This window comes from Rhinopithecus roxellana, chromosome 8 (assembly GCF_007565055.1).
Source record: "Rhinopithecus roxellana isolate Shanxi Qingling chromosome 8, ASM756505v1, whole genome shotgun sequence".
Classification (NCBI taxonomy): domain Eukaryota; kingdom Metazoa; phylum Chordata; class Mammalia; order Primates; family Cercopithecidae; genus Rhinopithecus; species Rhinopithecus roxellana.
Genome location: NC_044556.1, coordinates 15,725,255 through 15,741,516, shown reverse-complemented (window position 1 = coordinate 15,741,516; position 16,262 = coordinate 15,725,255). Strand labels below are relative to the sequence as shown.

At 52.6% G+C, this 16,262-nt stretch overlaps 1 protein-coding gene across 8 annotated transcripts in view; it reads right to left on the bottom strand.

Moving 5' to 3' along the window:
- Window positions 1-16,137, bottom strand: part of DNM2 (dynamin 2) — a 109,669-nt gene extending 93,532 nt beyond the window's left edge. For all 8 annotated transcript variants that reach the window (XM_010373746.2, XM_010373739.2, XM_010373741.2 and 5 more), the window contains exon 1: window positions 15,734-16,137. In XM_010373746.2, coding sequence (XP_010372048.1) covers window positions 15,734-15,894 — 161 coding nt within the window. In that variant the 5' untranslated portion in view covers window positions 15,895-16,137. The remainder of the gene's footprint in view (window positions 1-15,733) is intronic.
- Between the last annotated feature and the right edge of the window lie 125 nt (window positions 16,138-16,262).

Genomic DNA, 16,262 nt, shown 5'->3' with positions numbered 1-16,262 from the left:
GACACTGATGAAGGATGTACAGGAGCTCTCTGTATTATCTTTGTACTTTCTGTAAATTTGAAACTTATTTATCTTCTCTAAATCTAAAATTATTTCTAGGCAGGGCGTTGTGGCTCATGCTTACAATCCCAGCACGTTGAGAGGCTGAGGCAGGCAGATTACCTGAGCTCAGGAGTCCAAGACCAACTGGGCAACATGGCGAAACTCTGTCTCTACCGAAAATACAAAAAATTAGCCGGCCACTGTGGTGCACACCTGTGGTTCCAGCTACTTGGGAGGCTGTGGCGGGAGGATCGTTTGGGCCTGGGATGGGGAGGTTGCAGTGAGCCGACATCACGCCACTGCACTCCAACATGGGTGAAAGAGTGGGACCCCGTTTCCAAAAAAAAAAAAATTATTCCAAAATAAAAAGTTTACTAAAAACAAAACAGCCCAGGTGTGGTGGCTCACACCGGTAATCCCAGCACTTGGGGAGGCCAAGGCAGGCGAATCACTCAAGGTCAGGAGTTCAAGACTAGCCTGGCCGACATGGTGAAACCCCATCTCTACTAAAAATAAAAAAAATTAGCCAGGCATGGTGTAGATGCCTGTAATCCCAGCTACTCGGGAGGCTGAGGCAGGAGAATCGCTTGAACCCAGGAGGCGAGGTTGCAGTGAGCCGAGATCGCACCATTGCACTCCAGCTTGGAGGACAAGAGCAAGACTTGGTCTCAAAAAAAACAGAAAACAAAAGCCAAACACCCTTGGAGGCACTAAATATAGCAGGGACTTGGTGCAAGACAGTCACATTCTGTTGAGACTTTGGACTGTGGAGCGGGAGTGTTTGTTGCTAGACTTACAGGCTCACTGGCTGGATGAGTAGGGGGTAGTCACACCTAGAAATATTTAAAAAAAAAAAAAAATCTGGCAAGAGCCACACACTGCTAGAGGTTGCTCCTATGCAAAGGACAGCCTTACTCTGTGCACCTTACTCTAGACAGGGTGAACTGTTTTGTTTTGTTTTGTTTTTTCTTTACAACGAGTAAACAGTTGATTAACTCCTTTAACAGAAAAGAGTTTAAAAATCAAGCTGGTGCAGGCCGGGTGTGGTGGCTCATGCCTGTAATCCCAGCACTCTGGGAGGCCAAGGTGGGTGGATCACCTGAGGTCAGGAGTTCAAGACCAGCCTGGCTATGGTGAAAACCCATCTCTACTAAAAAGACAAAAAATTAGCCAGGCGTGGTGGTACGCACCTGTAATCCTAGCTACTCGGGAGGTTGAGGCAGGAGAATTGCTTGAACCCAGGAGACAGAGGTTGCAGTAAGCCAAGATCGTACCACTGCATTCCAGCCTGGGCAACAAGAGTGAAACTCTGTCTCAAAAAAAAAAAAAAAAAAAATCAAGGCTGTGCATCAATTTTCACCCAGTGCTGGGAACACATTCCAGATGGGGCCTTCCCACCTCAGAAAGCAGCCTGCCCTGAGCTTCCCAGCACCCTGTGTCAAGCCACCAGGGCAGGCACTGCAGAAGCTGGGCTTCCGTCTGACTGGCTTCCGCCCAGACGACGGGGAACTCAGTGTTGCAAGACAGAGAGCTACATCAACCCAAACCACAGGAAGTCTTCCTCAAGCTGAGCCAGTGGCTTGTGGCCTCTCTCAGTCACTGTCCCCTGATGTTGATGTAGAAAAGAACAACCTGGGGGCCAGGCACGGTGGCTCACGCCTGTAATCCCAGCACTTTGGGAGGCCGAGGCAGGTGGATTACCTGAGGTCCGGAGTTTGAGACCAGCCTGGCTAACATTGTGAAACCCCGTCTCTACTAAAAATACAAAAAATTAGCCAGGCGTGGTCATGCACACCTGTAATCCCAGCTACTCAGGAGGCTGAGGCAGAAGAATCGCCTGAACCCGGGAGGTGGAGGTTGCAGTGAGCTGAGATCATACCATTGCATTCCAGCCTGGGCAACACGGCGAGACTCCATCTCAAAAAAAAGAAAAAAAAGAAAAAAAGAAAAGAACAACCTGGAAAGGCAATGTCCTGGTGGCTGCAGGATCCTGGCTGCGCAGCCAGCTGGGAGGCCTCCCGGGGGTGGAGGCTGCGACCCTCTAGAAGGACCCTGTGTATCCGTACAAAAGACAGAGGTCTCATGGCCAGGACAGCTGTGTCCCTCCCTGATCTGCCCTGGGGGCTTCCCCCAGGGCTGGCCTGGTTGTGCCAGGGCGTATCACTCGGCAGGCGGGGTCACCCTGGCTGGGGCTGCTCCTGCCCGCTTGACTGGCCCGCCAGGATCGCAGCCCTAAAAGGCTCTCATCACTGCGAAAGTGTGTCACAGGGCAGGCTCCAAGTAGCCTGCTCCTCCTTCGTCTGGGCGTGGAGGTGTCACCAGGGCCTGGGACAACGCTGCTGGCCTCTTGTCTACCGCCCCATATGTCTGCAATCGGAGTGGGTTCAGATTTATCCAAAGGAGGTCTCTTGTAACAGAAAGAGCAGTGGTGCTCGCCCCTGCCAGGGCCACTGAGCAGCCAGGCAGGAAGCAAAAGTCAGAGGCGGCACCCCGCGGGTTGCCATACAGGGCCTTACGCCCTGGAAGGGACGCTGCTGGCCCCACCTTACAGCCCTCAAAGCCAACCCAGAGAGACACCCACGCTGCCCAGCCTCAGGGTCTCAGCCTATTACTGTTATTACTCTTTGTACAGACGGAGCAAATCTCCATTTGCCACCCTCCTCCAAAGGAAGATGTCCTTGCTTCAGGGTCCCGGCATCCCCAGGGAGGCTCTAAGTCTCCAAAACCAAGACTCAGGGCTGTCCTCTGCCTAGACCCCTCCGTGACTGTGCACTGAAATTCACTCAATTCTGGTTTTTAGCTTTTTTTTTTTTTTTGAGACAGGGTCTTGCTCTGTCACCCACGCTGGAGTACAATGGCACAATCTGGGCTCACTGCAACTTCCACCACTACCCCAGCTCAAGGGATCCTCATACCAGGGCCTTCTGAGTAGCTGGGAGTACAGGCATGCACCACCACGCCCGCTAATTTTTGTATTTTTGGTAGAGACGAGGTCTCATCATGTTGCCCAGGCTGGTTCAAACTCCTGAGCTCAAGCCATGTTGCCTCAGCCTCCCATAGTGCTGGGATTACAGGTGTAAGTCACCACCTCCGGTCCTTAGCTACTTTCATTCAACAAATATATGCACATGGCTGCGTGAAGTAGCTCATGTCTGCAATCCTAGCACTTTGGGGGGCCAACGTGAAAGGATCGCATGAGCCCAGGAGTTTGAGACCAGCCTTGGCAACATAAAGAAACCCCATCTGTACAAAATGTTATAAACATTAGTTGGGCATGGTGGCATGTGGTTGCCGTCCCAGGTACTCCGGAGGCTGAGGTAGGAGGATGGCTTGAGCCCAGGATGTCGAGGCAGTGAGCTATGACTGTGCCACTGCACTCCAGCCTGGGTGACAGAGTAAGATCTGTTTCAAAAAAAAAAAAAAAAAAAAAAAAGAACCACCCATAATAGTGCCACGTATTCTCTATAGGTACCAGCATGTACCTAAGTACAGAAACACCAGAGGGGTCTGGCTAGATATACCCTGAAGTGACAGTGGTACTCCCAGGTGGAGCTGGAGGAAGAGACGGGCTGGGCAGTGTGCTCTTCCTCACCTGTAATCGTTTCCCTTTTCCCAAGAACACCGTCTCCACGCTCTACTTGTGTAATTCAAATTTAGAAAAGTCGGCATTCCACGGGCAGTGTCCTAACTCTCAGGTGCCTACTGGTTCTTTGCAGTCTGCAGTGGGCACTCAGCTAGTCGGGCCTCTGCACCTGCTGTTTCCCTGGCCTTCGATGCCGTTCCCCCAAGTCCTGGCGGGGCTATTCCACTGCAGCACGCCCATCCCAACAAGCCCCACGTGAAGCAGCCCCCTACGGTCATTCCCCCACCCAACGCAGTACAGGGCAAACCACTTCTCACTCTTCAGAATATTTTTGTTTTTGTTTTTTTTGAGATAGAGCTTCGCTCTTGTTGCCCAGGCTGGAGGGCAGTGGCATGATCTCGGCTCACTGCAACCTCTGCCTCCCAGGTTCAAGAGATTCTCCTACCTCAGCCTCCTGAGTAGCTGGCATTACAGGCGCCCACCACCACGCTCGGCTAATTTTTTGTATTTTTAGTAGAGACGGGGTTTCGTCATGTTGGCCAGGCTGGTCTCAAACTCCCACCTCAGCCTCCCAAAGTGTTGGGATTATAGGTGTGAGCCACCACGTACAGCCTTTTTTTTTTTTTTCTTGACACCGGGTCTTGCTGTTACCCAGGCTGGAGTGCGGTGATGCAATCATAGCTCAATGTAACCGTGAATTCCTGGGCTCAGGAGATCCTCCCACCTCTGCCCGCTAAGTAGCTGGGACAACACGTACCACCTGCTCAGCTAATTTTTTTATTTTTGGTAGAGATGGGGTTTCGCCATGCTGGCCAGGCTGGTCTCAGACTCCTGGCTTCAAGTCATCTGCCCGCCTTGGCCTCCCAAAGTGCTGGGATTACAGGCGTGAGCCCCTGTGCCTGCCCCAGAATGTTCTTGCTCATTTAACTGTTCACCTGTCCTGTCAGTACCAGTCCCTGTTGGTTCCCCATCAACTGGTGTAGAGTGGTTGCTGCTTACAACACGCCGGTTGGACACACAACCAACAACCTCAATGCATCCCCAAAGCCACAAGTTGCTCGCTCCCTCTGTAATCTCCGCCCAGCCCTCAGATACAAATGCCATGGTGTCCACCATTCAGCCCTGCTCTCAAGAGCCAGGCCCACACCTTCCCACCCCTGAGGCCCCCAGATGTTTGGCTCTAGAGGACCCACTTCCAGTTCAATTTCCAGCTCCGGTGTCCTCCCCACTATGTGACTTCAGGCCAGTCTCCCTCTCTGGCCTCAGTTTCTCTACCTATAAAGCAGGGAAGCTAAGAGCAGCAGCTGCCACCCCTGGGCAGAGAGGACACTGGTCAGATTTTGCACATGTAGCACACGGTGATTCTCCATAAACACTGGCTCTTTTTTTTTTTTTTTTTTTTTTTGAGACGGAGTCTCACTCTGTCGCCCAGGCTGGAGTGCAGTGGCCAGATCTCAGCTCACTGCAAGCTCTGCCTCCCGGGTTCACGCCATTCTCCTGCCTCAGCCTCCCGAGTAGCTGGGACTACAGGCGCCCGCCACCTCGCCCAGCTAGTTTTTTTTTTTGTATTTTTTAGTAGAGACGGGGTTTCACCGTGTTAGCCAGGATGGTCTCGATCTCCTGACCTCGTGATCCGCCCGTCTCGGCCTCCCAAAGTGCTGGGATTACAGGCTTGAGCCACCGCGCCCGGCCACACTGGCTCTTAAATGTCCAGCAGCAGATGAAACTGAAACAGTCATCCAGCTCCTGGTTCAAGCTACGGGTGATGCCACAGGGGAAAATTTCCCACCGCCCAGCAGGAACCTAGTTACCAACATTCACAGAAACCCAAAATGCACCCGGAAACAGGCGTCTTTCCTCTCTTTGCCGTCCTGCTTCAGACGCAGGGCCACATTTTCCCTTTATTCCGATTGTAGCTAATGCCCTATAAATATCTCATTATTGGCTTGGATTTTTCCAAAGCTTTAACACAATAAGGGCTTAATTACAGCATGTAGTTGGCAACCCCAGTAAATTACGGTTTACATGATGTTCTCACTTTTTTTCAGCAGTCGAGGAGCCTATAATTTCAGCATTTTCATTCAAATCGGGCAGAAGTTTGCCAGATGTGGCTCTGAGCCAAATACAAATGCTGAGAGAGAGCGAGAGCAAGACAGGGTTCCATTCAAAGGCCAGCCTCTACCCTCTAAGCCAACTCTGAAAACTCTAAATCTAATCTAGGCCGGGCTCCATGGCTCATGCCTGTAATCCCAGCACTTTGGGAAGCTGAGGCAGGAGAATCACTTGAGCCCAGGGGTTTGAGACTAGCCTGGGCAAAAAATAACGAGACCCCACCTCTACAAAAAATTTATTAACATTAGCTGGGGGCAGTGGCGCACACCTGTGGTCCCAGCTACTTGGGAGGTTGAAGTGGGAAGATCACTTGAGCCAGGGAAGTTGAGGTTGCTGTGAGCTATGATCAAGCCACTGTATTTCAGCCTGGGCAACAGAGTGAGACCCCGTCTTGAAAGGAAAAGAAAAGAAAAGAGAAAGGAAAAAAAAAAGAAAAGAAAACCTCCTCTCTAAATCTAGAACTGTCCCCAAGGCCATCTTCCATCCTGAACCAGAAATAATCCAGGTTATTACCAGGGGATTTCAATGTTATGAACCTATCAAGGGCCGTTATCCCTCAATAAGTAGCTCTGAGAAAGCACTTAGACAGCCTAGAGCGAAGCTTTGGAGAAATCTGTCTTCCTGATTATAAACCTAATCCCCAAACCAGCAAAAACAGACCAAGAATCACATGGGGAGACAATTCACATGTAGGGTTAGGGCAGAGTATGTCTTTCTGGTCTTTTCACTGAGCAAAATACAAACAATCGTTTTAAACAAGACAGGATCCCACAGCCCATTTCATCTGGTACCTAACAGGTCTTGTGCAGCTTTCTGGGTCACTAAAGATTCTTCTAGATCCCTCTGAGTAGCGAGATGATAGTCGGTTGTCTGGACAAGCTTATCTGGCCAAATCCTCTATCACTGGGCTTTTTTTTGAGACAGTCTCGCTCTGTTGCCCAGGCTGGAGTGCAGTGGCGCAATCTCGGCTCACCACAACGTCCGTCCCCCAGGTTCAAGCAATTCTCCTGCCTCAGCCTCCCGAATAGCTGGGATTACAGGTGCCTGCCACCACGCCCAGCTAATTTTTGTATTCTTAGTAGAGATGAAGTTTCACCATGTTGGCCAGGCTGGTCTCGGACTCCTGACCTCAAGTCATCCGATGCTGGGCATTTTTCTCCCAGTTTCTCACCACCATACACAAAATGGGTGTAAATAACTCTCACAGCCAATTATTTGTTTGCAGCCATGATTCCCACTTAGAAAGGAACCAGGAACAACCTCTGGTCGATATTTCAGGATCTGGGGAACAGGGCGTGCCTACGTGTCCTGGTCCTGGCTGTATCCCCAGAGCTAGAACACTGCCTGCACTGATAGGCGCTCCATTTATATCAACAGAGTAATGATGAGCTCCTTCTCTTTAAGGAAAAAGAAACTAAGGCCAGGTTCGGTGGCTCACACCTGTAATCCCACCACTTTGGGAGGACAAGGCAGGAGGATAGCTTGGGCCCAGTAGTTTGACACCAGATTGAGCAAAAATTAAGACCCTGTCTCTGCAAAACAAAAACAAAAACAAAAAAAAAATTTTTTTTTTTTTTTTTTTTTTGAGATAGAGTTTCACTCTATCTCCAAGTTGGAGTGCAGTGGCGCGATTTCGGCTCACTGCAACCTCTGCCTCCTGGGTTCAAGCGATTCTCCTGCCTCAGCCTCCCGAGCAGCTGGGACTACAGGTGAGTGCCACCACGCCCTGATAATTTTTGGATTTTTAGTAGTGACAGGGTTCCACCATGTTGGCCAGGATGGTCTCGATCTCCTGACTTCGTGATCCGCCTGCCTCTGCCTCTGCTGGGATTACAAGCGTGAGCCACTGTGCCCGGCCAGAGGGGGTACATTTTAAATAGGGAAATTGGTGACATTTGAGCAGAGCCTTGAAGGAGGCAACGAAGCAACCCCTGGAGACTGGGGAAGAGAATCCAGTGCAAAGGTCCTGATGTGGGAGGATGCCTGGAGGCCAGTTTAGCAGGCCAGTGGAGGGAGATCAGATCTGGGAGGTATTAGGGTGGAACCAGGACTCTAGGAACACTGGGGGCAAGGGAGGCTGTCTGAGCAGAGGGAAGGAAAGCTGGTGGCGCTGCTACTGTCCCTCTGGACCTGGTCAAGCTGAGGGCTCTCCTTTGATTTCCAGCTTTAACTCAATTTTCTCAGTGAGCAGACTCCAAAGGCATGTAGGCACCCTGTGCCGTTTTTCTTTTAATAAGCAGCAGCTGTGCCGGGCATGCTGGCGTTTCCAGCTGCGTTTTTATTTGGCCTTTGGTGATGCGTCCCTCCAGTGAGATGTGGACGAGCCGCGGGGACACTGCCTGTGCCTCAGTGGGTGCCGCACCCGTGCACATTGGATGGCCGTTGGCTCCTGTCCCTGACAGATGGAGGGGCACGTGATGCGCCCCTTGGGCTGATTTGTCGCTTTAACGGATCTTATTAGTTTAGAGTCACCTGGAAATGACGTCTTCTGTTTCCAGTGACTTTCCTTTTGGGTAAAGACAAATTGCTTCTTGAAAAGGCCACACATGGCCGGGCGCAGTGGCTCACATCCGTAATCCCAGCATTTTGGGAGGCTGAAGCAGGCAGACCACAAGGCTGGGAGTTGGAGACCAGCCTGGCCAACATAGTGAATCCCCATCTCTACTAAAAATACAAAAATTAGCCTGGTGTGGTGGCGCACGCCTTTAGTCCCAGCTACTTGGGAGGCTGAGGCAGGAGAATCACTTGAACCCAGGAGGCGGAGTTTGCAGTAAGCAGAGATCACACCATTGCACTCCAGCCTGGGGGACAGAGTGAGACTCTGTCTCAAAAAAGAAAAAAGAAAAAAGGACCATGCAAGGCTCGGTCAGGGTGCTCTGCAGTGCTGGGCCTGCTGGAATTGGTACAGTCTAGAGGCATCTTTGGGAATATGCAAGGCTTGGTGCTGCCACACACCAAAAGAGTGACCTCACTTGTCTGGGCCTCAGTTTCCTCATGTGGAAAATGGGAACATGGTGGTCTCTGCTTCCTGGGAGTGGACTGAGAATCACATAGCAAACCATTGTGAAACAGGCAGCATTTGTGATCTCGCTGGTTGGCTCTTGTCTCCTTTTATCTGGGATGAGAACTCTGATGACAGTTGTAGGTTTCTTTTCTCTTGCTCTGTCCCCCAGACTGGCTCACTGCAGCCTCCAACTCCTAGGCTCAAGTGATCCTCTCACCTGAGTCTCCTGAGTAGCTGGGACCACAGGCGTGAGCCACCACACCCTGCTAATTACAAAAATATTTTTTCAGCAGGGCACGGTGGCTCACACCTGTATCCCAACACTTTGGGAGGCCGAGGCGGGTGGATCACCTTCAACCATGTTTCTCCTTTTTTTTTTTTTTTTGAGGAGTCTCGCTGTGTCACCCAGGCTGGAGTGCAGTGGCCGGATCTCGGCTCACTGCAAGCTCCGCCTCCCGGGTTTATGCCATTCTCCTGCCTCAGCCTCCCGAGTAGCTGGGACTACAGACTCCCGCCACCACGCCTGGCTAATTTTTTTTTGTATTTTTAGTAGAGACGGGGTTTCACCATGTTGGCCAGGATGGTCTCGATCTTCTGACATCCGCCCACCTCGGCCTCCCAAAGTGCTGGGATTATAGGCGTGAGCCACTGCACCCAGCAATTTTTTTTTTTTTTTTTTTTTTTTTTTTGAGACGAGGTCTCGTTCTTTTGCCCAGGCTGGAAGGCAGTAGCTTGATCAGAGCTCACTGCAGCCTTGAAATCCCAGGCTCAAGCCATCCTCTGGCCTCAGCCTCCTGAGTAGCTGGGACTACAGGTGTCACCATGCCCAGCTAATGTTTTTTATTTTTTGTAGAGAAGGGGTCTTACTATGTTGCCCGGGCTGGTCTCCAACGACTGGGCTCAAGTGATCCTCCCGCTTGGATCCCAAAGAGCTGAGATTGTGGGCCTCAGCCACTGAGCGGCCCATGTTTCTCCTTTATCTGCTTCCTGCTGAAAGGCCAGCTCCTCCAGGGCAGGAGTTCTGGTAACTTGCTCAGGGCCATGTCCCCAGGCACACAGCAAAAGTGCTCAGGAAACATTTTTCTTTTTTTTTTTTTTGAGTCAGAGTGTCACTCTTGTTGCCCAGGCTGGAGTGCAATGGCACAATCTCGGCTCACCACAACCTCTGCCTTCCAGGTTCAAGTGATTCTCCTACCTCAGCCTCCCGAGTAGCTGGGATTACAGGCATGCTCCACTACGCCTGGCTAATTTTTTTGTATTTTTAGTAGAGACAGAGTTTCTCCATGTTGGTCAGGCTAGTCTCGAACTCCTGACCTCAGGTGATTCGCCTGCCTCGGCCTCCCAAAGTGCTGGGATTACAGGCGTGAGCCACTGCACCCGGCCCAGGAAACATTTTTCTTTTTTCTTTTTTTTTTTTTTTTTTTTTTTTGAGGCGGAGTCTCGCTGTGTCGCCCGGACTGGAGTGCAGTGGCCAGATCTCAGCTCACTGCAAGCTCCGCCTCCCGGGTTTACGCCATTCTCCTGCCTCAGCCTCCCGAGTAGCTGGGACTACAGGAGCCCGCCACCTCGCCCAGCTAGTTTTTGTATTTTTAGTAGAGACGGGGTTTCACCGTGTTAGCCAGAATGGTCTCGATTTCCTGACCTCGTGATCCGCCCGTCTCGGCCTCCCAAAGTGCTGGGATTACAGGCTTGAGCCACCGCGCCCGGCCAGGAAACATTTTTCAATGAAGAAACAACACCTAATGTTTTAAGCACTTCTTTCTTCTATGCCAAGCACTCCAAACTGTCTCACTTAATCCCTATTCAAGAAAGGGAAAGAAGTGCTATTATAACTCGTATTTTAAAGAAAAGGGAGCTGGGCACTGTGGCTTAACACCTGTAGTCCCAACACCTTGGGAGGCCAAGGCAGGAAGATCACTTGAGGTCAGGAGTTTTGGACCAGCCTGGCCAACATGGGGAAATGCCACCCCTATCAAAAATACAAAAATTGGCCGGGTGCGGTGGCTCACGCCTGTAATCCCAGCACTTTGGGAGGCCGAGGCGGGCAGATCACGAGGTCAGGAGATCGAGACCATCCTGGCTAACACGGTGAAACTCCGTCTCTACAAAAAATACAAAAAATTAGCTGGGCGTGGTGGCACCTGCCACCACGAGGTAGTCCCATACACTCGGGAGCCTGAGGCAGGAGAATGGCACGAACCCAGGAAGCAGAGCTTGCAGTGAGCCAAAATCATGCCACTGCACTCCAGCCTGGGCAACAGAGCAAGACTCGGTCTCAAAAAAAAAAAAAAAATTAGTAGGGCACGGTGGCTCACGCCTATAATCCCAGCATTTTGGCAGACCATGGCAGGCAGATCACCTGAGGTCCGGAGTTTGAGACCAGCCTGACCAACATGGAAAAACCCCACCTGTACTAAAAATACAAAATTAGTCGGGTGTGGTGGTGCATGCCTGTAATCCCAGCTACTCAGGAGGCTGAGGCAGGAGAATGGCTTGAAACTGGGAGGGGAGGTTGCGGTGAGCCGAGATCGCGCCATTGCACTTCAGCCTGGGCAACAAGAGTGAAACTCTATCTCAAAAAAAAAAAAAAAAAAAAAAAAAAAATTAGCTAGGTGTGGTGGCTCGTGACTGTAGTCCCAGCTACTCAGGAGGCTGAGGCAGGAGAATTGCTTGAACTCAGGAGGCGAGATTGCAGTAAGCTGAGATCGTACCACTGCACTCCAGCCTGGGCGACAAAGCCAGACTCTGTCTCAAAAGAAAAAAATAAAAGAAAGAAAGGGAAAGAAGTGCTATTATAACTTGTATTTTAACAAAGGGGAGACTGGGCACAGTGGCTCACACAGTACCTTGGGAGACTGATGCAGGAGGCTCATTTTGAGGCCAGGAGGTCAAGACCAGCCTGGGCAACACAGCAAGGCCCTGTATCTACAAAAAAATGAAAAATTAGCCAGGCGTGGTGGCACATGCCTGTAGTCCCAGCTACTTAGGAGGCTGAGAGGTAGGAGAATCGCTTGAGCCCGGGAGGTCAAGGCTGCAGTGAGCAGAGATCGTGCCACTGCACTCGAGCCTGGGCGATGGTGTAAGACCCTATCTCAAAAACTAAAAATAAAGTGGAGGGACTGAGTCCCCTGCCCAAGGTTTCACAGGTATGCAATGACTGGCACCAGGTGACTTTACCTGCCCTATGAGTTGAAACAGATCAATCAGATCTGTCAGCAGCCCCATTTCCTAGCTGAGGAAACTGAGGCTCACAGAGGTAAACCTCACAGGACCAGGCCCATCCCCTGCAATTGGAGCTGGAGGCCTCGGCCTCTTCCTGCCCTTCTCTGGCTCAGGTGTGGTGGCTCGTGACTGTAGTCCCAGCTACTCAGGAGGCTCGGGTGGGGGAATGCCTAAGGCCTTCCCTCTGGCCAGCCCCTGAGGCTAAATGACAAGGGTCAAGAGGGAGGATGCGGCCGGGCGCGGTGCCTCAAGCCTGTAATCCCAGCACTTTGGGAGGCTGAGACAGGCGGATCACGAGGTCAGGAGATCGAGACCATCCCGGCTAACACAGTAAAACCCCGTCTCTACTAAAAAAAAAAAAAAAATACAAAAAAACTAGCCGGGCGAGGTGGCGGGCGCCTGTAGTCCCAGCTACTTGGGAGGCTGAGGCAGGAGAATGGCGTAAACCCGGGAGGCAGAGCTTGCAGTGAGCCGAGATCGCGCCACTGCACTCCGGCCTGGGCGACAGAGCGAGACTCCGTCTCAAAAAAAAAAAAAAAAAAAGAGGGAGGATGCCCTCCTTTCTCCTTAGGGTCAAAGTTCTATCTGCTGGTGCAGGGCAGACAAGCCAGGGGTCTCAAACTCAAAGGTTTTAGGGTCAGGAGCCTCCAAGCAAATATGAACTAGACCTTGGTAAGTGCTAGGGAGTAGTGGGGACTGTGGCAGCTGGAGTGGCCACTCTTAGTCTTATAGGACAGTGACTGCTGCTTCTGAAATCGAAGTCATTAGTGCCACAAAGGTCAAAGGCTCAGCAAGGCCAGGTAATACTGATTACAACAACAGCAACCATGCCTCTAAGACCCATGGCCTCGACACGCATCACCCATCCAGGCCCCAGGGTACCAGTTACCACCCTCAGCGTACGGAAAAGGAATCTGAGGCCCAGAACACCAAATCCACGTGGCCGAGTCGCACAGCCAAACATGGTGGAACCGGGCCTTAGGCCCACAGCCTGTGTACCACAACTCTAAACTCTAGAGATCTGAGTGTCTTAGCACCACAAGAAATCCAGATATTGACTAGAAATCCAACATTGGAAAATCTTATTAAAAACAAAAGCTACGCAGGTAAAACAAAAGACCCAGTAGGCAGGCCTTGGCCCCCAGAGCCAGTGATCTGGACCTCCAGCTACAGGGCTGAACTAACTGGGCTGTTCCCACTCGGACCACATCCTTAGAAAATCTAGGCTCGGCGCAATGGCTCACACCTGTAACCCTAGTGCTTTTAGAGGCAGAGGCGAGAGGATTGCTTGAGCCCAGGAGTTCGAGGCTGCAGTGAGCTAAGACTGCACCCCTCCACTCCAACCTCGGCAACAAAGATAGACCCTATCTCTTACCAGGAAAAAAAAAAAGGTAAGCCTTGTTTGAGCCCCTCATACCCAAAAAGAAGCCTTTTTTATGCCGTCCTCATAAGGCTTAAGTGTGTAACATGAAAGCACTTTCATTCTGGTTAGCTTTTGTCACTGATAGCAAAGGAACCAGCCAGATAAACAACAGCCCTATCCATGTAGACCTACTATGTGCCAGGCACTGCATTAGGTAAGCACTTTCTTTTCTTTTCTTTTTTTTGAAACAGGATCTGGTTCTGTCACGCCGGCTGGAGGGTAACGGTGCGATCACAGCTCACTGCAGTCTGGACATGCTGGGCTCAAGCCAGCCTCGTGAGTTGCTCGGACTACAGGTATGGGACTACTACCCTACCTGGCTACTTTTTTTATTTTTTGTAGAATGGTGTCTTGTCATGTTACCCAGGCTGGTCTTGAACTCGTGGGGCCCGACTTGGTGGCTCACGCCTGTAATCCCAGCACTTTGGGAGGCCAAGGCGGGAGGATCACTTGAGGTAAGGAGTTCGAGACCAGCCTGGCCAACATGGTGAAACCCCGTCTCTACTAAAAATACAAAAATTAGTTGGGCATGGTAGTGGACGCCTGTAATCCCAGCTACTCGGGAGGCTGAGGCAGGAGAATCGCCTGAACCCGGGAGGCAGAGGTTGCAGTGAGCCAAGATTGCACCACTACACTCCAGACTAGATGACAGAGCGAGACTCTGTCTCAAAAAAAAAAAAATTTGTTTAGGAGTGTCAACCAAGACTTAGAGAAGCCAAGACAACCTGTGCAAGGTCACAAGGCATGTGAAAGAGACAGAGCTTTGCAAACACTGTGGTAGACAGAAGGCAATGCGCCAGAGACAAGGTAGCAAAGGAGGAAATTCGTGCTGCTGGGAGGAAAGCCCCAAGGCTCCGGGATAGCAGACACAAGGCTTTACGCCAGCCTGGTGGCCTTGGGTGAACACAGTCCCTTCTAAGCCTCCCAGCTCAGCTAAGGTGGGGATGATAACACAGCCTCCACCCCACTCCTTACTTGGGATTCAAGAAGTTGAATCAAGAAAAACATTATCCCTTGACACTGATAAAAACAATAACAATGACAATAATGACAGGAGGAGGATGTTATCATTTGGCAGCCACACCACTACGAATGAGTAGTTCCTGGAATGGAGAAGTGGCCGCCCATCTGGGAGACAAGAAAGGCAAAAGGGGTTGGTGGGAGGGAGAGGTGGCTGCATGGGCTGTTCTCATTCACTTGCTTCCTGAATCCTGGAAACAGCCCAGAGAGTGGAGTCTGCCCACTGGACAGATGGACACACCGCGGCTTCTCAGGGCTGTCCAGAGAAGGCTACATCCCAGGGCTAGCCACTGAGGCCTGGTCACGCAAGAAGCCCCTTCCCAGGCTCCAAAGGAGGGCCCCCAATTGGCAGGCTGTAGCTGGGAGGCGGGCCCCTGTGTTCCAGCACCCTGAAAGGAATCCTGAAGTAAGGTACCCCCAGGGTCCTCCTTCCAGCTGAGAGGGGAAGTAGGGTTCAAATCTCATCCTTCAGTTCTATTCTCCCCTCCACCCTCCTGCCACCCACTTCCAGAGGCGATGGGTCAGACGCTCAGGGGTAGTCATGCGCAGAATAGGAGATGGCCAGACAGAAGAATCCACACGGAAGAGAGGAGCCAGGGCTAGGGAGGGACTAAGCTATAAGAGTCAGCCTGAGAGATTCAAACAGGGTCCCCTAGGAGTCAGCTAGCCAGTCAGACAGTGGAGGCCAGCTGGTGTCACCCAACAGAGGGACTGCTCAGTGTTAAAAGTCTGTGAGGGGCACGGATGGGCGGCCAGGCAGCAGAGGTCACCCTTTACAGCTAGCCAGACAGCAGGGGGCTGCCAGGTGGGACTGGACAGATGGACAACCAAATGGTTGTGGGAGGGAGGCTTGCCCAGGACAGAGAGACAGCCAACCAGATGGCGGGGGCAGCTCCAGATACAAGAACAAGCCAGCCAGACCGCAGGGGTCGCCCCAATAGATATCTAGATGGCGGTTTCACCTCTGAGAAACAGCCCGAAAGAGCAGAAGAGGGATCTACCCCAGACCCACAGGCAACCAGACGGCAGAGTTCACCCACGAAAGCTGGGACCAGATGGACCGCAGGATTCCAGCACACCTCCGGTCCTACGGCCCCCCAGCCCATGACGCCGCCCCTGGGGCCCAGGCCCGCTCCCGAGCCCCTGCAGGGAGTCCTCTGCCCAGGGCGTCCCACAGGGCCCGCCCCACCCCCCCGACCCCGTCCGGTTCCCCGCCGCCGGCACGCAAGCGCCGCAGTTACGCCGGCGGCGCACGGAGCGCCATTCCCGGTCCGCCCTCCGCGCCCTAGGCCGCCGCCCGTCCGCGATCCCTGCCGCTCCCGCTCACCGGCCCACGAAGTTCTCCAGCACCGAGCTCTTGCCGGCGCTCTGACCGCCCACCACAGCGATCTGCGGCAGGTCCAGGTGGCAGCTCTGGCCGATGGAGCTGAAGGCGTCCTGCAGCTTGTTGACTAGCGGGATCAGCTCTTCCATCCCGCGGTTGCCCATGGCGCCGGCGGCCCCCGGCCCGAGCGCCCTGCGCTCCCCGCCGCCGCCGACCCTCAACGACCTGGCCCCGCGGCGTCTGTAGCCGTTGCTCCCCGCCCGCCCGGGCCTCGGCAAGACGCCCGCTCCCGGCTCGGCCTCACGGTCGCCGCCTCATCCGGTTCTCAGGCTACACCCGACCCAAGCGACCTCCCGCCCCGGCCCCAGGGCTGCGCCCAGATCACTCGCGCCGCACGCGATTGGCCTGCTGCGCCGCCACTCGGGCAGACTAGCCAATAAAAACGAGGCACAGGCCAATGGGTGAGTAAACCTTCCCCCTGGGGACCGTCTTGCTGGTTTATTGGACAAAAGAACCGTCACTGTTGTGCAAA